Raw genomic sequence first — 22,930 nt, 5'->3', positions numbered from 1 at the left:
AACACACTTCGTCATTGTTGTTAGGATTGAATAATATCCAGTTTTGGGGTGTTTTTTCCAGAGATGTGGACGTTTTTACTTATATACGCAATTGGATATCCAAAGTATTTCTGTAATGAAATGTTCATGACTTTTGATTTAATGTTTTATTTATTTTATTCCAGTTTATACTTGCATCAAGTTGATATATAAACCATGAGTATATCTTGGGACCCTTGCGCAGCTGTTTTTTTGGTTAAATGCAACCAAGATTGTGAATATTATTTATATGCAAAAAGGAGATGGTGGAATGGTTGCCAATAAGTCATTTTTTTTATTGGAGTCCCCAATACGCGGAGCTAAGAGAACTGTTCGGACATCAACTATAAGCAAATTCCTTACTCTTTAGTTAGCTACTAGTATAAAAGATTCTTACACGACAAAATGTGAAATAACTCAGATGAGAAAACCAATAGCCTTATTTATTACAAAATTATTAACAAAAAACAAATCTAACAAACAGCAACAAATAACACTGAATGACCGACTTTTTATAAGGGTCGGCAACATTAAGAATGGGGAGGGGGGGGGGGGGGTTAAGAGCGCCCAACGTTGTCCTAACCAGCGATAGAGGTGTAACAACACAATATAAGAACAAACTGAAAATCAATTGAAATTGGCTGAAGATAACAGATTGATACGAAGCACAAAATCGAATAACATAGAAAAAAAGAAAACACTGTAAAAAGTCAAGACCTTTGTTGTATTTCTTCTGTGTTTGATTTTTTTCCCACATCGTTCATTTTGACCAAGAAAGCCTCTAAAACCCTGTCATAATACAGAGCATGGGTTTCATCAAAATATGTATTTAAGCCATGTAGTTTTTTTACTTGTTCCGCGAAGAATGCATTAATAACGAATAAAACATGTGTAGCATTGATTAGTTTTATTATAACAATAATTTTATTCAACAAAATAACAGTATATAATTCAGTGATTAACTTTGGCATAAGAATTTCACTGAGATGAGATCTTTGTCAGATGCAGCTAAATTTACCACCTCTGATAGCACTTATTATAGCATAATAAAAACATAGTATATAAACTTGATATGTTAAACGTTATTGACTAATGTAGTACATTCACAGCACCTATTACAAATATACATGTAGTACATTAACAGCAAAAATCTATTACAACAATGAACTTGCAATTCGTTTAAATGAAAAATGAAATACACGATATATATGAAATATGAAATATATGTGATATGAAATATTTGAAATATATGTTACATGAAATATATGAAATATGAAAATATGAAATATTTGAAATATATGAAATATATGAAATTATGAAATATGTAAAATTTGAAAATATGAAAATATGAAAATATGATACAATATGATACAACAAGTGAAATACAATAACCATTCATTTTTCAGTTTTTAACTCCTTGAGACCGCTCTAAATTCGAAAGCTTCTGGGCAATATGTTACACCGAGATTTCCTTTGATTGCTGGTGGATTGTTGCCTTCTTTCGGAAGGAATTCAAATCTCTGTACAAGGGATGTTATGTATAAAAACAATTCCATTCTGGCAAGAGCTTCTCCTAGGCATACTCTTCGACCTGTAATAAACAATTTGAAATTTTAATAACGATTATCGCTCTTTTAACTCAAATGTTTATTTTAAAAAGTTTGAATGTAAAACATTGTAGTAAATGATCGTCAAGAATGTTAAAAGAAATTGTTACTATTCAAATTTATTGTATATATATTATGTAATTCTCAATTTATTATTATTATTATTTCGTTTGGTTTATATTTTTGAACCATATTTGATTGAAGATACGAGTCAATCATCTACTACATTCTTCTAAATGTCTGCTCTTTCGTCAGGTTGTTGTCTCTTTGACATATTCTCCATTTCCATCCTCAATTTTATTCCAACAAAAAGTCAAAATCTAATTTAGAACTTCCTTCGTATTGCAGATTCTTGTAAGTTTCATCAAAGTTACTATTAAATTCCATCACAATATTGAAAATGCAAAAAATGAAAAAAAGAAAAAAAGGCGAAATGGTATTTTAATTAATATCAACCTACCCAAAGAAAACGATAAAACTTTGTCTTGGCCACAGAGTCTACCATTTTCGTCTATGAAACGTTCAGGTTTGAAAGAATGTGCATCAGGGAAAAGATTTTCATCGAATGCTACGGAATCTAGACTTGGAAGAATTATTGAATCTTTTGGAATAGTAAATCCTTTGTAAACAATATCGTCAGAAGCTTTATGTGGCAAGGCATATGGCACAACATTGCCAAGTCTGAGAGATTCTAAAATAACAGCCTCACAATATGGAAGATTTGGTTTATCTGACATACAGGGTGGACGTCCACTTCCAATAACGTCTTCGATTTCTTTGTGCATTTTCTTTTGAATATCCATATTATTTAGGAGATACATGATCGCCCATCTTATTGTTGTCGCAGTAGTTTCTGTTCCAGCTACGAATAAATCGGCCATTATGGTCAGCAGCTGTCCAGCTAAAATTTAAAAAAAATGAATATTACGTCTATGCGCATACATTCAAAATGATATACAATAATTAAAGAAGTAATAAAAAGTATGACTTATATATATGCCTTTTTGAAGCACATGTTTGTTTGGAAGATCAAAGCTAGGTCGGGATTAATTGCGATATCAGACGATCGGGTAATTTGGATATTTTTCTAAACTTTTAAATTCATTTATAGTTTTTGGTAATTGAGATATATATCAAAACATCAGGTCAAGGTAAGGTTAAGGTAACTGATAGATACAGTAAAACAAAACACAATACTAAAGAGACTTTGAAAGAACTTGGATACAAACAAACAGTGTTTCTTTTTGTATGACCATTCTATTAATGGATAAACTCAAACTGTTTCATGATATAATAACACATTGATGGGCACTTTAAATAAACATTATTATAACTTTAATTTTCATTGCAATCGTTTGCGTCAATTACATTAAATATTTTCATATCGCTTAGAATTTTCATTTATATATTATTTTAAGGAATCGGAAAGCTTTACATAGCTCATAAATGTATTGTCAAAAGGTAATTGGGTTCAAACTAAATTCACATGTGGGAGTTCTTATACTATTTTTATTGTGCTATTCTTGTCGTTTTTTCGCTTTTCTTGCGCTCATTTGTCCAAGTGTTTGGCTTCGTGCGAATTAATAAAAAAAAATAAAGATATAATTCTATTTAATTCAAAAATGTTAATATGTCTGATTCTAACAGTTTAATTAATAGGTCGTTCATATGCTATTTTATATACAATTACAGTTGGTTTATTGACGTACCTGTAAACTCACTGGTTTCCTCCTCTTCCTGGTTCTTTATTTCTTTTAAGTAAATATCAATGAAGTCACGTAAATTATCTGTATCCAATGTTTTTTCGTGTTCGTTGATTTCTGTTCGGAAAAACTTGAATGTCTCTCTTACATTGTTTGATATCTGTTTAGCCCCAAAAGGGTCTCCAGGAATTTTCCTTAAAAACGGAGCAAAGTTTAATGGTCCTACTAACGCAGAGTTTTTAGCGTTTTCATTTAGAAGATAAACAAATTGCTGAAATTTAGGATCATCATAGTCAAATCGTCGCCCAACGGTAATAGACATCACATTATTTGATATGCTCGTGTGAATTATGCCAGATATGTCAAATGATTTGCCATTAAAGCTGTTTATCAAATTACAGAGTTGTTCAACTTCTTCTGACACGCTGGATTCAAAACTTCGCTTTCCAAACCCAAAGTCTCGCAGCTTTGAAACAGCGAATGCCCTTTGCTGCTTCCAGGACGATCCACTGGCACTTACAATACCTAGAATATTAAATATTACAACGTGATAACAAAAAAATTTATTGCTGTACATACAATAGTTATGAAAAAGAATTAATATTGAAAAAAAACTAAAAAATTGGTCAGTCAGGTTATTGGGGATATTTTTATTTGTCCTGTCTAGTATCTCTATTTTGTCTTTACCACCCGGGATCCCCAGTTGGGTCCTTCGACCGTCTATCGTTGCTTAACTTATAGTGTTTTAAATCATTATCAATGTGAAGGTGTTGGATATTTTACCTTCTTGTTTGTATATCAAGTAAGTCAAACAAAATTGCGTATTTATTTATTAATTTAGATTTTTTACTTTGTTATGAAAATGGCACTGAAGGTACGGACAATAAATGAAAAAGACACTTTCTGCATATTTTATTGCAAGTTTTCAAATTTATAATACTAGTATGAACTTTTGTTTATCTCAAATGCATACCTTTATTTTTTCCTTGGCGGAAAACAAAACATGATGGCCTGTCAGTTGTAACATCAGCTCTTTTTACCAATAGTTCACGCAAATTTTCGTTTCCATTAATGACAGTCACCCATTGTTTTCCTAAGGAAAGACTGAAGATATCACCATATTCCTTTCGCAGGCCACGCATTACTTTGAACAGATCTCCTTTAACTAAGGTGTGAAAATTACCAATAATTGGAAAAGGTGTTGGTCCTGGAGGAAAATGTGTCGGTCGTCTGCTTCGGATCCATAATAGAACAACCAATATGATGCTTATAAGTAATGTAGAATTCAAGTAACCCAGAGTATCTATAAAGTTTAACATGGTTGCAAGTTGTTCATGAAACTGACTTTTTTGGAGATGGGGCATCGTATTTATACTGGAACTTACAACTTGGGTGAGTTTCCGGGGCGGTTTATTTAGTATGTAAATTATATATAAATATCAAATTTTGTAATACACATTTTCAATATAATTGTGTATGGTTGTTAAGATTAATAAGTCGATCCATTGTTAAATCTCCCAAAGTATGACGACAATCTAGCTAAAAATAGAACACCCAGTAAATCTGATCTGGCGTTTTCCATATCAGGAGAGATCATGAATGAAGTGAGATGTTACAATATCTAGACTCTTCTTCAATCATCAGTACAATACGTGAACATTGCAACGTCGCATTAACTTATTTGTTTTATCTTGACATTTGTATTTAATGACGTATGCGGTCATAGAAGTGTTGTTTTAATGAGATATTATAATTGATTATCGCAGCAATTTAATGAATTTAAAAAATTCACAACATACACTTATATACAGTAAGTTTATTTTTTGGGCCTTCAAATATCACGCAATTGATCATTTAAATCATTTACGTTTTTAAAATATCTGCAAAGGAATGCAAAAAATATTAAATCGTTATCAAAGCTGAACGTACAAGTAGAAACTTAAAAATTCAGAATCTCTATTTTTGACTGCTGAACAAACTTGCAATGTTTTTTTTTATTATTATTTACATCAAAAGATTTCAGTTCATAAACTATTTTTCATTTTATTTTTTCCTTATGCCTCAAATCATTTTAAATATATATTCAACACACTTGATGTACTTTTTACCGTTATAAACACATAAATTATCACATGAACACTTCTATTTATCAAGGTGAGTTCAAGCGAGTTTTATAAGTCGCGGAATAAATAAACTATAATTTATTAAATTCAGTCTTAATAAAAATCAGCTTTAATTTGAAAGTTCATGAAAGTACAGCATACAATTATAAGTATTCGGTGTGAACAACACATCAAATGTTGGCGGAACAAGTAATCAACTCCTCACGAAAATAGAAGCATATTGTAAACATAATGTCTACCAATATCGAAACTTATAGACTTGTCTGCTTGGCCTGATGCATGCCCTGTAGTGTGAACAAATTATTTCAGTGGTTAATCTATAACTTTAAAATGTCACCATTCTATATGAAAAATGGAAATGCCATGTTAAAGGCAGGTTATCAAAGGTAAATTTGATCTAATAAAGCCGATTTAGATTTTCTTCAATTAGAGAAGTTTTATAATGTTGGGGGAGAGGTACATTGTTAACCGTTCCAATTGTTCCCCATTAATTCAATACACACGTCGGTCAGTGGATCATCAAGGTCACTCGGTACTCTAAAACTGGTCCGTTTCTCTTGATCCAATCAGAGACACATTCACACATATCATGCACGTGACTACGCCTTAAAGTGAGGCGTTGTTGGGATCAAACAATTCATTGTCCTCATGAAATAGTAACCGTTTGGGCAATGTCACCTGGACATCCATTTACATTGTAGAAGGAGACTGATGACGGCTTCAAAATTATAAAGGGATCGAATAGAGGAATTCCATTTGCTGAATTCGCATGTAGAAAAGAAAAGGCAAGTGCCTAGTACAACATATAAGACGACTTTTTCAACTTTAAGGAAATCTGACGTTATTTTGAAATAGATGAAACAGTTATTGTATTTGAACGTGCACTGTTCAAACAGTTTTATAAACCCATAATAAGGTCAATGTCATATCAAGTAAGTCTCGCGGATTGAACATGTTGTTTTTAAAAATTAAGAAACTGGTATGGATTTTGCACTTAAAGTCTTAGACATATATTAACTTCCTGTTGAAATTGTATGAGAAGCCGAATCAGCCGGCTGTTGAACTTGCTTGAGAAGCTGATATCAGCCGGCTGTTGAAATTGCTTGAGAAGCCGATATCAGCCGACTGTTGAAATTGCTTTAGAAGCTGATATCAGTTGGCTGTTGAAATTGCTTGAGAAGCTGATATCAGCCGGCTGTTGAAATTGCTTTAGAAACCGATATCAGCCGACTATTGAAATTGATTGAGAAGCTGTTATTAGCCGACTGTTGAAATAACTTAAGAAGCTGATATCAGACGACTGTTGAAATTGTTTGAGAAGCAGATATCAGCCGGCTGTTGTAATTGCTTGAGAAGCCGATATTGGCCGGCTGTTGTAATTGCTTGAGCAGCCGATTTCAACAGGCGTATCACCCTTGTTGTTTAATACATTGCAAGTGCTGTTTCGTTTATATCAGCAATGCAAAAGTGATCATGTATGAACAGTGATATAATTTGAAACAAAAACAAAAACACCAAAAAAAACAACATTATAGTTATTGTGCCTACAAGCAATGATGACGTTTATTGGTAATTTGCTTGTTCCGGTCTGACATTTTTTTTCGGTTTTAAATGTTTTTTTTATGCTGGTCCAAACTATTTCAAATCATATCAATCTCTTAATCTTATTATTTTTTAGTATGTTTCATTTGTAAGTAGGCACTCTCTGAAAGGCCAATTAAACAGAAACTTGCATCGTAATCAAAAGATCTGCGAGACTGTCCCTAAATGGACAACGCAATCATGGTGCCCTACGCATTTTAATGATATACTATTGCATTGGTTATAATCAGTCATATACAATATTATTGTATCGAAGCAGTTCTTCTGTTCTGTTGCTTTGTGTGTCAAAGGTATAAAATTCTGGAAAGGTTATTTATTCATATATTGAAAAACTATGATTTCATACCCTTTCTATTGGGTCGATTTTAATCATATTGCCTTCAAGTGTGAAATAATATTACGTGGAATCTGCATATACCTTTAGATACATTATCACAAAAAAGCTTCGTTATCACCATTTAATTAAAATCTAACGATGTTTTATAAAATGGTTATTTGAAAGGCAATAAAAGAGGGACGAAAGATACCATAGGGACAGTCAAACTCATAAATCTATAATAAACTAACAACGCCATGGCTAAAAATAAAAAAAGACAAACAGACAAACAATAGTACACATGACACAACATAGAAAACTAAAGAATAAACAACACGAACCCCAACAAAAACTAGGGGTGATCTCAGGTGCTCCGGAAGGATAAGCAGATCCTGCTCCACATGTGGCACCAATCGTGTTGCTTATGTGATAACAAATCCGGTAAATAGTCCAATTCGGTAGGGCACATTCCTTGTGAGCAGCAACCCTCTATCAAGAAAATCATGATAGGAAATACAAGCACGGGAATATCGTATCAATTGGGAGATATATACCTCGTATGCAGGTGCTGCTGGAATGTTGCTATTTAGAAATGGAAAGTTCACAATTGGAAAGCTGAAATCATCTCTTTTGTCGTAAAGTTTTGTGTTCAACCGACCCTCATTGTCAATTTCTAGATATAAGTCAAGATATGAGGCCGACTTTACTGTATCTTTAGTATCCTTTATTTCTAGTTTGATGGGATATATGCGTTCCACATAGTCACCAAATTTAGAATTATTTAGTGAAAGAACATCATCTATATAGCGGAAAGTAGAGTTAAAGGATATTGCTAACTTCTTATCTTTCTTCCTAAGAAGTTCCTGCATGAGGTCAGCCTCATAATAATAAAGAAACAAGTCGGCAAGTCGAGGGGCACAGTTTGTTCCTATTGGAATGCCGACAGTCTGTTGAAAAACACGTCCTCCGAACGTAACAAATATGTTGTCAATCAAGAAATCAAGCATCTTGATAATAGCAGTTTCAGAGAATTTTTTGTTTGAATCAGAGTGATCCTTTACAAAGTAGGATTTATCCCTTCCTAAGACAAGATACTTGTATCTACGTTGGCCATTCTTTTTTATGAAGCAAAGCAATACCAACTCTTTCAATTTGTCTTTTAGTTTGGAATGTGGAATACTTGTGTAACGAGTAGAAAAGTCAAATGTTTTAATACCGTTACAAGATGAAAGAGAGTTAGATTGTATGTACTCTAAAAGATCTTTGGAATTTTTAAGTATCCACATCTGATTCACGCCACCTCTAGAATAGGCAGTTTCACAATAACTTTGAAGCCCGTCTTTGATTGCTGATAAAAAAAAAAGATGTTAGAAAGAGGTTTTTTCTTGGAGCACTTGAAAGACCCAGCAATATACCGTTGTTTGTAAGAACACATATGTAGTTTAGGTATCCAATACAGTGATGGAAGATCCAGTTCTTCATCTTTGGTTGAAATTCCAAAGGAACATAGAACAGACCTATGATTATCCAGGATTTCCTCTTTGGTAAGTGTCGTGAGGGTATATGTTGAGTTTCCAAGTGAATTGTCAATACCTAATTCGTTTATCAAGCAGTTAATGTAATGAGTTTTACTCACAAAAACGATGTTGTTTGGGGCTTTGTCTGCGGGGACAACACTGTTACAACATATTTGTCATGGAGGTAGGATAGATGTTTTTCAATAAGGGGTCCAATACTGATGTCATAGCAGACTATGAAATGGCAACACATACTTTAAACTTTACTGGACTGCTTCGTGGTACATGCAGTCACTCATGTTCTGCGTTTAAAACGAATGTTCTACTTCTACCATAACGTAGATTACTCGCACTTCCCTCTCCTCTGTTCTAAATTCCCTCCCCATTACTACAAGACACAAATCGTTAAAAATACCATTACTAGTATTTACTTCCCCTTTTCTATTGAATACCTTTCCCTCTTCTCCCAGCCACTGGAGTCCCACTTTCTATCCGTCATTCCCATGGTCCCTAAAACCTGATTGACCCCTGATAAAACCACCGATAGTGTCATCATTTGATGATACATTTTCATTTTAAATTTCAGTATTTTACTTCACGTCATCCAAGTTACTTTGTGACATTTAGGGGTTGTTTTATGGTTCTTACTCGGCTTTGTTTTGTTTATTTTATTTGAATAAATCTCGAGATATGTGTTCTCCTTATTAGTACGTAACGACATTTATTTCGAAACATGTCGTCTGCACTGCAATCAGTATCACATGCTTATGTTTCAAAAATTTTGCAATAGTACTTTTTTTTATCGTTCCACATTTTTACAGAAATCTCCTGCAGACTCTTATGAGTGATGCAATGATAATACAACCGTTCCTTATTCTTTCACAAGAAATATGAATGAATCGAATTAAAAATACCTGTGGGAAAATTTTGTTAATAGTCTATCACATGACATGCATCAAACCCATTACTCATTCTTTTAAATCTATTGGTATACGGTAATACTTTCTTATAGTACGGTGACAAGCAGGGAAATTTAAAAACAAAACGTCAATGGACCAAAAAACTCAGTCACGGCTAATTTTGGATCTCATTTTGGGGATGAATATGATTCCGTTTGATTAATGCCTGTATAAGAGTACCAAAGTTGTACTGATTTTTGAAAATTGTGGTAACGGGTCCGTAGGGGGGTGTACAAAAAATTATTTGCATATTGGACAATTTCACGGTGATTCGTCTCCATAATAATTTTCTAGGAAACCATGCTTTAGAAATGTTGCACAAATTCAGCTTGTCATATCTTAATATAAAAAAGAAGATGTGGTATGATTGAGACAACTGTCCACAAGAGACCAAAATGACACAGACATTAACAACTATCACCGTACGGCCTTCAACAATAGGCAAAGCCCATACCGCATAGTCAGCTATTAAAGGCCCCGATATGACAATGTAAAACAATTCAAACGAGAAAACTTACGGCCTTATTTGTATAAAAAAATGAACGAAAAACAAATATGTAACACATAAACAAACGACAACCACTGAATTACAGGCTATAAGCCTGGTTGGCAGAGACTTCTGACGTAGATACCCGCTTCCAATATGTAAGAAAATGAATATAAATGGCAACTTTTACAGACAATTTCATGTAAATATTAGTTTTCCAAACCTATATGAATGTTGGAAAAATAAAAAATAATAGTCTTGATGCAGAAATGTCAACATTAACATGAAATTTGAAATTAATTTTTTATGTAAATAGGTCAGTCAGTACTAGACCAATAGCATATTAACATCGTGTGTCCCTCTTATTATCTAAACAACTTAAACAGTATAATATGTTGCAGACTCTTGACTTGACTTGAAGTGATTTCAAACGACTTTGGCTACCCATGAGGGTCGAACGATCGAGAGAGAGAGAGATAATCTTTAAAAACATTCTGATGATCACTGTCCTGACAATAACAAATGTTTGTGCAAGACAAATAGTGTCTGTAGCATACGCGAGATTTGCTACAAATGGTTTTACATATGGATGTGCAAACATGTTTGTTCAGTACAAAATCAGCGTACATTGAACTTTCAAAAAATACTAGAACTATGGAGCTATTACGCATTGTCCATCCATAATTTTAAGATGGTGGTTTGGCGATAATATCGTTCATTTAGACATACACTTGAATAATATGTTGTCTGAATGATTCCTTTAAAGGAGATAGTCTCACCACGAAGGAAGCAACCTTATATGGAGCTGACTGCACCCTGAGATCACCATGTACTGATTGATCATTCCCGTAGAGTTTTCTAGATTACATTGTAGATAGCAAAATTGCTGATATTTTCATTCGGGAGTTAATTTTAAGCTTTGAAATTCCCTTATTTGATAACGTGTTTTATGTAAGATATATAAATATATGTTTCACTGAATTACATATCAAAATATTGAAATTAATGCCAAGACATATATAGTTAAAGTTTTAAACTTCAGTCATTCATAAAAGTTTAAGTAATGTGACAGGTAACCACATTTGAATATTCAGCTCGTAAATTTAATCTAAATAACCATGTATGGTTTAATGTGTTAAAATCAATTTAAAATGTTTGAGAACAGATGTTCTTGTATTGTAATAGCCGTAAATAGATCACGAAGATAGGTAAAATAAGAAGTGTATTGCAATTTCTTTACAACAAAGAAAGTATAAAAGGAAGATGACGAAAGATTCTTTTTGCAAAATTTTATTTTAACGTATTGTGAATAGTTCGTAATTTCATTTGTAGCCACCTTGACTGGTCTGTTAATACCGTTTTCGCCTCTAATGCAGGAGGTTGTTGCTTTTATCCCCTGTCAGGTCAAACCAAAGACCTGGAAATATGTATTTGCTTCTTCTTCGCTTAGCGTTCGACATTCAGGAGAAAGCCCAGCAAAAAAGTCAAAACAAAGAGTCCGGAAGGGTGACTAGTCCTGCAGAGATTCATATTGTGACTTTAGTCTTTTCCTAAATATGCACTCAACTTGTCACTGGCATCATGCGGTGCTATACGACCATGCACTTTCATCACCATCATGTTGGAGAGCATTTGATTTTGGCAATAACTTAAGTTTGTCTTCGCGCTTTAGTTGTACATCAATAATGTCGGAGGAAAATGTCAGTATCAATTCTATAAAGCAAGTGTTTTATATCTTAGGTCTTCTTACTTGCTCCTTTTTATATCCATTGATTGTAGGACATATTTCTAGATATTTCTAAAATTAGGTGTTTGGTATAGTCCGTGAACCATTAAAACATAAAACATAAAAATATGAAGAGGTTATCCGTTTAAGTTGTACCATCGGAATATTAAAGAAATTGAACTGTGAGTCTTTGCTCATGAATGATACCCCGCTAAAAGATATGGTAAATAGGAAGTTGGTAAGCAATGGATGGGAGAACGGATCACATGGTAAAGAATGCTTACAAAAACTGCATATCAAGATGGTCATTATTTGAAGAAAAAAAATGGTAAACAGGCAATTGTTGAGCGATAAATATGAAAATGCACAGCACAATTTGCTATGCTCACATACAGCTTGGCATCAAATTTCAAGACGCTCTGATTTACAGAAAGAAGAACAAATGTAACAAAAATTGTATGGGACTGTCGATCGATCTGACGGACGGACGGACGGACGGAAAATGGGATGATAATATCCAGTATTTCTTCATCGGAGACATTTTGGTTTGTACTTTTTTCAGGAAGCATGTTAAATAAAAGGAAAACTAGAATTAGCTGATTTGGAAACAATTTCTTGGGTGTAACATTTAATATGAAATCCTCGAAAAAATAACTTTTTAAATAGATGTATTACTAAATAGTTTTGAAATTATTCTTTGTAAAGTTAAACATTTTAAAACATATTCAGATTTATTTTAAAATGAGAACTCAATGAATGCACGTACGAAACCTTTTCTGGTACACCTTTAATGAAATAGATCTAAAAAAAAGGATTCCCGAGAATGAGTCGAATGTAAATGGAGAATTTGCCGATTTGGAAAGAATTTTTTGGTATAACCTTTGAAAGGAACTCCTTAAACAGATCCTTTAAAGGACAAAAATCACTAAATTGTTCTGCAATTGTTCTTTGTAAAGTTGACCTTTTAAAAATCTCTTTAGCTTTATTCTAAATAAGATAATAATCTTTACACGTATGACTTGTCTACGTCTCTTTAAAATGCAATAGATCTGGCAATAAACATTCCCGGAAATATATTACAAACGTTTTATGCAATCAGGTCACTCCATGTGAAATAAATATTTGTTAAAGCCAAAATAGTTATTATAAAAATCTTAACATACAGCAATCTTTTGGGAACAATTCCAAACATAAAACTTAGTTCGATAAACGATGGTTTCTTGACTAGGTATTTGAAGGCGTTTCTTCGAAATAGATCCCGGAAATATATTACAAATGTTTTATGCAATCAGGTCACTTCATGTGAAATAACTATTTTTTAAAGCCAAAAAAGTAATCATTATTCAAGTGTCAACTGTTATAAGATACAGCAATCTTTTGGGATCAATTCCAGAAATAAAACTTAGTTCGATAAACAATGGTTTCTTGACTAAGGATTTGAAGGCGTCTCTTCGAAAGTTAAACAGACACTTAGTACATTTAAAATATGCTTTTGGTTGATTGTTGCAAAAAACTAAACAACAGTCCAAGAAAAACTAAAGGAAACTATAGATTGTGCACATGAACCATCGTGAATCACGGAGTAAACTCGTTTGTTTCTGCAAGGGAGGCTAATAATGACCCAGTCGTGATACTCGTAGTGATGGTCATGACAATTTATAATTCAATTATAAGGCACACTCGGTTATTAATCATTATGGAGTTAAGGGGCGGGCTTGTTATTCTATAGAAAATACAAACAATTAACTATATAGAGACTGGTATTTGGTAACATACACGCGTTTTACAACAAGAATATTGAGTTGTAGTTGTAAACCAAGAAACTACAGTTACAGTCCTTTTGATTTAGAAGAATAAGCACTGAATCTTGTATCATATTGTATCTGGCTGCCACGGTGAAACCCAATCCATACATTACGATATGAATATCGTATAGTTAGTACGTTGCCAAATAAAATTATTCGATGAAATTTGAAAATGCCTGTACCAAGTCAGGAATATGACAGTTCTTGTCCATTCGTTATGTGTTTTTGTCATTTGATTTTGCCATGTGACTGTCATTATGGACTTTCCGATTAGATTTTCCTCTGAGTATTTTTGTGATTTTACTTTTTACTCTCAATTAGGATGGAGTATTAAGATTGTCAAAAATGAATTCATTGCAAGCAGAGAATGTTAAAGATGTGTTCTAAATTAATTCAAAAAATGAAGTTTTGTATGCAATTATGGTTTAAAAATTATAGCTCAACTGGTGAAAAGTCATTTGATTGCAAATGAGACAACACGTCCCCAATGACAAAATGACGTAGACATTATCTGTCATCGTAAGGCTTTAAACAATGAGCAAAACGCTTACTGCAAGCAAGCTAGAACTTGGTCGCGTTCAATATCGTAGCTGCTACTTAGTGCTACGTAGATTTTGACTATTGAACGTGTAGCCATAGAACTAGCTGCTACATAGATATTGATAGCAGCTACGTAGCTGCTACGATATTGAACACAACCCTTAACTTATATTGATAGATTATCGGTGATCATCTCAACGAGATTGATTTTCTCGCTTGAGCCGGGTACGGCGAAAGCGAGAAAGACATTCGAGTTGAGATGATAAATGATAATCTTTTATCGCTATTTTACCTATGGCGACGTTGTCAACTTCATGCCAATTTCATGTCAATTTCGTTAGCAACGCCACGTGCATGCTTAGTTTCTAGCGATAATTTTCCATCTCAAGCGAGTAGCATGATATTAAAATTATCACAAAAAAATATCAAAGGAAAAATGCAGAAAATAGCGATAAAACCTATTAACAGAAGTCCATTACTGGGAGAATTTTGCTAGTAATCGACATATGCTGTAAGTATATCTGATGGATCAATGGTACACTAGCATTTGTCTTCGGCATGCATATGTAGGTACCTCATCAATGTTATACGAAAGTCTATCAAGCTTAACTTCGATTATTTTTTGTCTGCTTAAGGTCTGCGGGTTGTTCACTGAACGCCCAGTAGCAAATATAGCGTACATATTAAGATGACCAAGTTTTAAATAAAAAGTGAAACAAAAGCGAAGTTTTTAGATTCAAACATCTGTCTTAAGTTTCTGCTGCGAAAAATTATTATAAAAATAGCAAATGCTAGCTGTTATTTACATGGTATGCATATGTCCCTTTGCAGTATTTATATCGCAATACTATATTTATCAATTACGTATATATATATATGTTATAACATCTTCATGCCTTATATATCATGTACTGTAGTACGCCGCTAGATTAAAACTGACGAGGAAAGGTAACACACGGCCAGCGAAAGCTCTTTTTTTTAGAGCCCAGGTGGTCGTGTTGTCTAGCAGGGCGGCTGCAGTGCAGGCGATTTGGTGTCACGATATCACAGTAGCATGGGTTCGAATCCCGGCGAGGGAAGAACCAAAAATTTGCGAAAGCAAATTTACAGATCTAACATTGTTGGGTGATGTTTAGACGAGTTGTATATACATTATGTACACAGCCATGATGGCGATCCGATGGATACATCTGTTGTAGAGTTGTCACTGACTCAGACGTACTTATATATATATATACTAGAATAGAACACACCCGCGAAATCGCGGGCATTCAAAGCGGAGTTAAAAGTATGTAAAGTGTTGTTAGAAATTTTATACCTCCTCCTTCATTTCCAAAATTCTCAATTTTTGGTTTTCTATCAATTTCAATATGAACATACATTTAGTATGTTATGAACATTTAAGTAAGGAGCCTGTAGTTCAGTGGTTGTTGTTTGTTTGTGTCAGTGTGTTACATATTTGTTTTTCGTTCCTTTTTTGTACATAAATAAGGCCGCTAGTTTTCTCGTTTGAATTTTTTTACATCGTCATTTCGGGGCCTTTTAAAGCTGAGTATGCGGTATGGGCTTTGCTCGTTGTTGAAGGCCGTACGGTGACCTATAGTCGTAAATTTCTGTGTCATTTTGGTCTCTTGTGGAGAGTTGTCCCAACATGGCAATCATACCACATCTTTTTTTTTGTAATCAATGAATTTTGTAAAATATTTAATGAATGGAGAATTTCAGAAAAGGTATCAAAAGTTCACATGAATAATTTTAGCGCTTATCTGTATATTACTATATAAATAAAGTGTATTTACTTTCAATTCTTCGTTTAGTAATCGATCCATGGTGGTCAATTGACATAGTATACAGACCCTCTCCATTTAATAAACTCTGAACAGAATTAAAATACACTTTATTCGTACTATTTGTTTGTTCAAAGTATACAGAAAAACGCAAACCGGAAGTATAATCTGACTTAAAATTTCGTCCAATGACGGGACAATATCCGGATGCCTTTTTTCTCGTTTTTCTCCCATAATAACTCAATCTGAATAATCATATGAATGGATGACAAATGCAACTATGCACTGTACATGTAGGACACAGAGTCGTGTTGATTAATTTATTGTGGAAAGAAGAGAAGCGACACCAAAAATGGGGTCTTCTCGTTTAATAGTATAGATATATATATAGTTGACACTATATTAGAGATGCAATTGCACGAGCTATTTCTCGTTGGAGGGATTAATCTTTTTATCGGCAATGAAGACAGCAGAAGGAGCAAAATTTGTGCATTATTAGTATTCTTGAATCTTTTGTTTACGTTTAATTTTTTATCTTTTGATAAGCTAAAATATTGATGTAAAAAGTGAATTTTTCATTACAAATTTGTTTCAAACGATCGTAAATCTTTTTTCAACTTATCATGCATTCCATAGTCGACGTTTCAATTTGTATAATTTAGAACCAGTCTGCATTTCAATTAACTAATGTGAAAAGTGTTAATAAACTTTCTAGAAAGGACGGACTGTCATAAACTCCGCAATCATCGCAAAACTTTGGAGAATGGACGACCTTGCTTCGGAAGTCGAAGTGTTATTTACTAATTACATATTCTAATCGGTAATTTGCATTACATATTATACTGATCTTTTGGAAGGAATATCAATGATGTATAATCAGCGACATGTGCATTAAAACGTGGGTGTTGCCCTTTAAAGGTTAACTGAACGATCCACTTTTATCCGAGCATTTTCTTGTGGGTTGGATATAAATCATTTCAATACCAGGAATATAATTCATTTATCATATTTTTAAATGTTAAACGGCAACATGAAAACTGACCGCAAACATGATAAGTAGATACAAGGCCTCAAATACATGTTATTAAAATACTGCAAAGTCAAAATTTATTTGAATTCTTGGTGTGAATCAGAATGGGTTTGTATTACACATTATTATTTGTTTCTTTCTTTAATACGATATTTGTATCTCTGTTGGTAATTGTTTTCTTTATTCTTCATAAAACTTAATGTTTTTAAAATACTGTGGATTCATTATTATTATTCATGGGGTACCAATTTTGTTGATTTCGTGGGTGTAAAATACCAGCAATACTATTGCGCGTCAGATCCGTCAGTGCCGACGATAATTCTTTCTGTAAGGGACGACAAATCAATTAAGGATAAAACTTTAACTCAAATAGTTTGGGAGGGGGGTCAAAATTGCTGCAAGTTTTGTTTTATTGACATCAATTTTATATATATATCTTTATTGGTCGATCAATTTTTCCCAAATTAAGTTAAAAGGGGGATTAGGGGGGGAGGGGGGGGTGTCAGTGAAAAAACTATATGAATGAAGTTTTTTTTTTATCCTACATCGAACTTTTGATGTCGTCCCTAAAATATAGAAAATACTACTGCACGTCAGATCCGTCAGTAAAGCGATCCGTTGAGATTTTTTGTGAAAGGGGTAGAGCATATTTTATTGCACGTCATATTGTCACCGTCATAGTTACTCTGAAGCCCAGCTTTTATTGCTAATAAAAAATCTTCAAGGAAACTCGACTTGATGAATATAGATGTTTGTAATTTTGAAAATCGTGGAAGACTTGCAAGGTCAAACAAATATAATTGATTGTAAAGACGCGGGCACAATATCTTTGTCATTGAGGTAAACCAGCTATATCGCAGATTTCTCCAGTTCTCGAATTCAGATTTCTTTTGTCTACTATGAAGCATTTAAATTACTGTGATACGAACACTCATTTAAAAGAATGAATGGTCTGGTATATTTAAAGGTTGATTACGGTACAAGGTTATATATATATAGAATAAACTCATCATAGATACCAGGCTTACAATTTGGTAAGCCAGATGCGCGATTCCTTTTAACTTTACATAAAACTCATCAATGCCAAAAAGGCCAAACAATAGTACGAAGTTAATGAGTATTGATCCAAATTTCCGAAAGGTTTTGCTAAATACAGACACGGTAGTCTAATCCTATCCTGTGGGTTAATTTAGCTAGCCTTTCGTGCCACAGACATATACCAACGCTGGTGATCGTAACTCCTGGTGAAATGTAACAAAAGGAATCATAACAAATAAATAAATATTGAAACTATTTGGCGTTGATTAACCTTAATCATCAAGTCAGCTACAATAATGATAAACGCAAATATTGATTACGTTTTCTCTATCTGTCTGTTGACAATAGTAACTTAACATGTATTATTTGTTTGTTTGTTTGTTTCCTAGCTCTGTCCCGATACAGATGTTCACGTGTTGGTTGTATTGTACCTTTATTTTAACACAAATTACATAATTAATCTATTCCCTTCAATATGAATCTTTTTAAATATATTTAGGTCTTATGACACCAAATAATGGTCTTATCTGATAATAACCTTAAGTTTAATTGTTCGTTGTTATCACATATAAAAATACACAGTTCAAATCTACTGTGAAAATAACACTATAGATTACAAAGTATTGGACGAAGACTCGCTTGCAAAAGATTGATACCAAATGTTCGAGAAACGTATGCATCATTTATGTTTTAGTTGTAACTGGTTATGAACTAGCTTTCAGTAACTGCGAGTATATCGGTTCATTGTGACTATTGTTTTTAATGAACTTGTTTTTGTTTCGTGGTGTCGATTTCAGATGCAACTGATTTTTACATTCATTCGTGTGTATTTTGTTACTTTACTGTCAAAGGTTAAGTGATTAGTTAAGCACCCACAAGCATGTTAAATCCCGCGTCATTATGTATGTGTGCCTGTCCCAAGTCAAGAGTCTACATTTGCAGTGGTTGTCGTTGAACTGTCATACTTTAAAGAGCATTTAGTAACTGACTATTTGGCATGGATTTGCGTAAGTGATGAAGAACATACGGCTGATATATAACTTTGTTTTACGGTAAACATCAATCAAAGTGATGCAATATGTGACAAAAGGACACAGAATGCTGCAGATCCAAATAAACGTAATATTATTGCGTTATTTGCCGTAAAACGTAGATTGCTGATGTTGTTCACTACCAACTTGGTAACAGAATAGTTTTAAAATACACCAAAAACAAAATCTGTGACCAAACGATTATTTTACATCAACAACAGAAAACTTTTTAAGAAAAATTTATGATTTAAAATATTGTAAATTTGATCATTTGACAAATATAAGAACTAAACCCCCGATTTTATAATCTTTCTATGCTAATGTTTACTTATTTTGAAAGGATTAGTTCAACAAGATTTAGTTGTTAGCAAAATGGTATCTAATAAAGGCAACAGTACTATACCGCTGTTCAAAAGTCCTAAATCGATTGAGAGAAAACAAATCAGGATTACAAATTTAAACCGAGGAAAACGCATCAACTATAAGAGGGAAATAACGAAACAACAGAACATTGAAGTGCATAAAAATACAAACGCCAATGCAACATACCTTGAAACGAATAATTTGATAACAACAGCCATATTGCTGACTTGGTACAGGAAATTTAAAAAAAAAAAAAAAGGATTGAACCTGATGATATGGCTAGCCAAACCTCCCGCTATATGGCAATGTTAATAAATACCACTAAAATGACAACATTTGCTAAATCTGAAATTCTATCCAATGTTCCTTACCCGGAAAGAGGTAAAACACGAACAATTTACTGGCATATGCCAATGGTTTTGCTATTGGTGCTTTTGAGTTAATGGCCCCTTTAAAATGTCTGCATGGTGTCAAAATAATTGAAATGACAACATCTAAAGTGTTAATGCACGAAAACTGATAAGAATGAAAGTCTTGTCAAAACTAATTGAGGGAAGACAATACATAAATGTTTTAGAGAAATGCAGGCCCATCCTGAACCTTTATAGATTTCATGTTTTTAAAATGCTTTTGGTCGACAAAATGTATGGCATAATCATTATGTCATCAAGTCTTTAGATATAATACTTTATTAGTAATAGTTGTGTAAACTTTCTTTAGATGTCTCTTCAACTACTGTGAAGATTTATGAGTCATGCGTGCAAACTTTGGTATACTATAATAATTTATCTTTCACTTTAATTTTGACCAAACATGTAAACATAACAATCAAAAACATTACACACGAACAAAATTAAAAATAGAAATGTACATGTCTTACATGAGATAATCATACAATCTTCCAAATGTTTAAATTTATATTTAAAGTGTAAATATTACCTCCTTGGAGTGAAATTTGTATAAAATGATGATGACGTATTCATTCAATTTTTTTTTAGACAAAGTTCTTTGATGTAATAGAAACTAATAATATGACTAATTTGTCTTATAACGGACATTTCTTTCGAATAAAAACATTTCTCGGTTGGATTTTTATTTTTGTTTTTTATTTTTTAATGTTATATGATTTTAATTTAGAATTAAGAAGTTGTTTCCAATATTGATTTAATAACGCTCAGACTTATATTACCTTTTGATGTTTCAATGTCCTTTTGATTTAACACTAGTGCTGTTTTCATGCATCTTTTGAAGGCTTTTGATTGTGATCATTTAAAAGTTGGAATCTTAAAAAAAGTACTCGAGCTCAGGAAACTCGATATAATTCATTCAAAGTCCTAAATCAAGTTTGGAATGTAGCAGTTGTTATCAAAGAGTTCGATTTTATGTACGTTGCGTTTGTTTTTTCTGAACTTCAGTGTTCATGCTGTTCTTGTGTTTCCCTCTTATAAATCATGGGTGTTCTTCCGTTTTGGTTTGTAACACAAATTTGTTTTCTCTAACTCGATTTATTACTTTTGAACACCGGTATACTACTGTTGCCTTTATTTACTAAGATTGCTGTTACCTAAGGTTATCATGATTTATTTCATAAAAGTGAGAATGAAATGGGGAATGTTGTCGGAAAATGCGCGAAGTACAAACATTACGCTATGGTAACGTTGCTACCATAACGCTATATACTGTGTGAAGTGATATATATGAATCAGCTATCACGACGATTTAAAACGTATATAGAATACACAACGCATTTATTGAGAATTGTCAACAATTGCCGTGAATGACGGGAAATTGGTTCAACAATGGAATCGAAGTTAAAGGCAATACGTACCTACATCAAACGCTAGTAATACAAACACATCAGCCGTTTACACGCTAAACACTATAGAGAAAGAATTCCATCAGAGGAAAATCCATTCGGAAATCAATCACGCAACTTTACTGGCCCGAATTTACAATCATACAATACTCAAGAAGAATATTCGTATATACAACCACCAGCCCAACTACCAAATGTATTTAGTAATATAAACCATAGATTACCTAAATTAGATTTGCAACATTTTGACGGGGATGTTTTGCAATGGAGCACATGTTGGGACTCTTACGAATCTAACATACATTTTAATAGTAGTCTTATGCCAATCCAAAAGTTAAACTGTCTGAAAGCCCAGCTTATAGGAACCGCCACCCAAACCATTGTAGGATTTATGCTAATGCACACTAACTATGAGACAGTCGTATGTTTGCTTAGAGAGAGATTTGAACACCCACAACAAATTATTAATGCTTATCACAATTGTTCATACAAAACAGAGTGCACGTAAATCCACTTCATGAAAAGCTGAAAAGAAGAACTAGTAACTTGCTACCTAGACCGCCCGATTGAACACATCCTCAACTGGTGAGGTCAAAAAGTCACATAGATACAGGACAGGAACTTATAACGCGTACAGAAAATTACCGCTTAGTAAAGCAACCGTGTGTGCCAGAAGAAACATCCATGAATGACTATAAGATAAACTTTAGTTGTGTTCAGTTAAGGTTAAGGAACTAGATTATTTTATTTGAGATGGACATTAATTTTAAATTTGTTTATCTATATTGTGAATTTACATTTTTTTTAATTTTCGTTACATATTTCACTTTTGTCGGCCCCAGAATGTCGGAAAATACGCGAACTACAAATATTACGCACGCTATACTGAGTGACGTGATATACATGCATCAGCCATCACGACGATTAAACGTATATAGAAAACTCAACGCATTTATTGAGATTTTTCAACAAATGTGTCAAATAAACAACAACCCGACCAAAGTGCAGAAAACACCCAACGACCACCAATGGGTCTTCAACACTGCAAGAAAAACCTACACTCGTATATATAGGCGGTCCCTTAACACAACTATGTGCTAGTTCAATTAAAATAGACTTCAAACCAATCTCCGAAACATATAAATGGACTAGAATTTGAAAAAATTTACAAGACTAACAAAGGCCAAAGGTTCCTGACTTGGGAAAGGCGCAAACATGTTTTGTGAGATGTCAAGTCAACCCTCCTCTATACCTCTAGCCGATGTAAAATAAACAAGCCTATATCAATACTCACAGTAAAATTCAGTTTAAAAGAAATTACATGCCTCTTTTGTATAATTTTTCGAAATAAATAATTCGCTCCCTTCAGAAAACATTAACCACTTGTTAAGGTTCATTTGGAAGTATGCCTCACTTGTGCTGACTACTTTGGACACAACATCTAAACAATCTTTTAATGATC

The 22,930-nt window shown here is 33.2% G+C and overlaps 1 protein-coding gene across 1 annotated transcript; it reads right to left on the bottom strand.

The window, feature by feature from the left end:
• Positions 1-910: 910 nt before the first annotated feature.
• LOC139512170 (cytochrome P450 2E1-like) lies at positions 911-7,267 on the bottom strand. Its single transcript, XM_071299578.1, has 4 exons — positions 4,302-7,267; positions 3,335-3,853; positions 2,086-2,526; positions 911-1,609 (listed from the first exon to the last, which is right to left on the bottom strand). Exons 1-4 carry the CDS (start codon positions 4,690-4,692, stop codon positions 1,428-1,430), a joined length of 1,533 nt encoding a protein of 510 aa, XP_071155679.1. The 5' UTR covers positions 4,693-7,267; the 3' UTR covers positions 911-1,427.
• Between the last annotated feature and the right edge of the window lie 15,663 nt (positions 7,268-22,930).

This window comes from Mytilus edulis, chromosome 2, assembly GCF_963676685.1.
Source record: "Mytilus edulis chromosome 2, xbMytEdul2.2, whole genome shotgun sequence".
Taxonomy (NCBI): domain Eukaryota; kingdom Metazoa; phylum Mollusca; class Bivalvia; order Mytilida; family Mytilidae; genus Mytilus; species Mytilus edulis.
The sequence above is the reverse complement of the archived record's forward strand: the minus strand, read 5'-3'. Positions and strand labels throughout refer to the sequence as shown.

What these genes read in the sequence shown, in the direction of transcription:
- LOC139512170 (XM_071299578.1), bottom strand. Translation starts at nt 4,692, where the DNA reads ATGCCCCATCTCCAAAAAAGTCAGTTTCATGAACAACTTGCAACCATG. An exon ending in GGAAACCAGTGAGTTTACAG is followed by an intron (nt 2,527 to 3,334) that starts GTACGTCAATAA and finishes TTTAAATTTTAG; the next exon opens with CTGGACAGCTGCTGACCATA. An exon ending in AGTTTTATCGTTTTCTTTGG is followed by an intron (nt 1,610 to 2,085) that starts GTAGGTTGATAT and finishes TGTTTATTACAG; the next exon opens with GTCGAAGAGTATGCCTAGGA.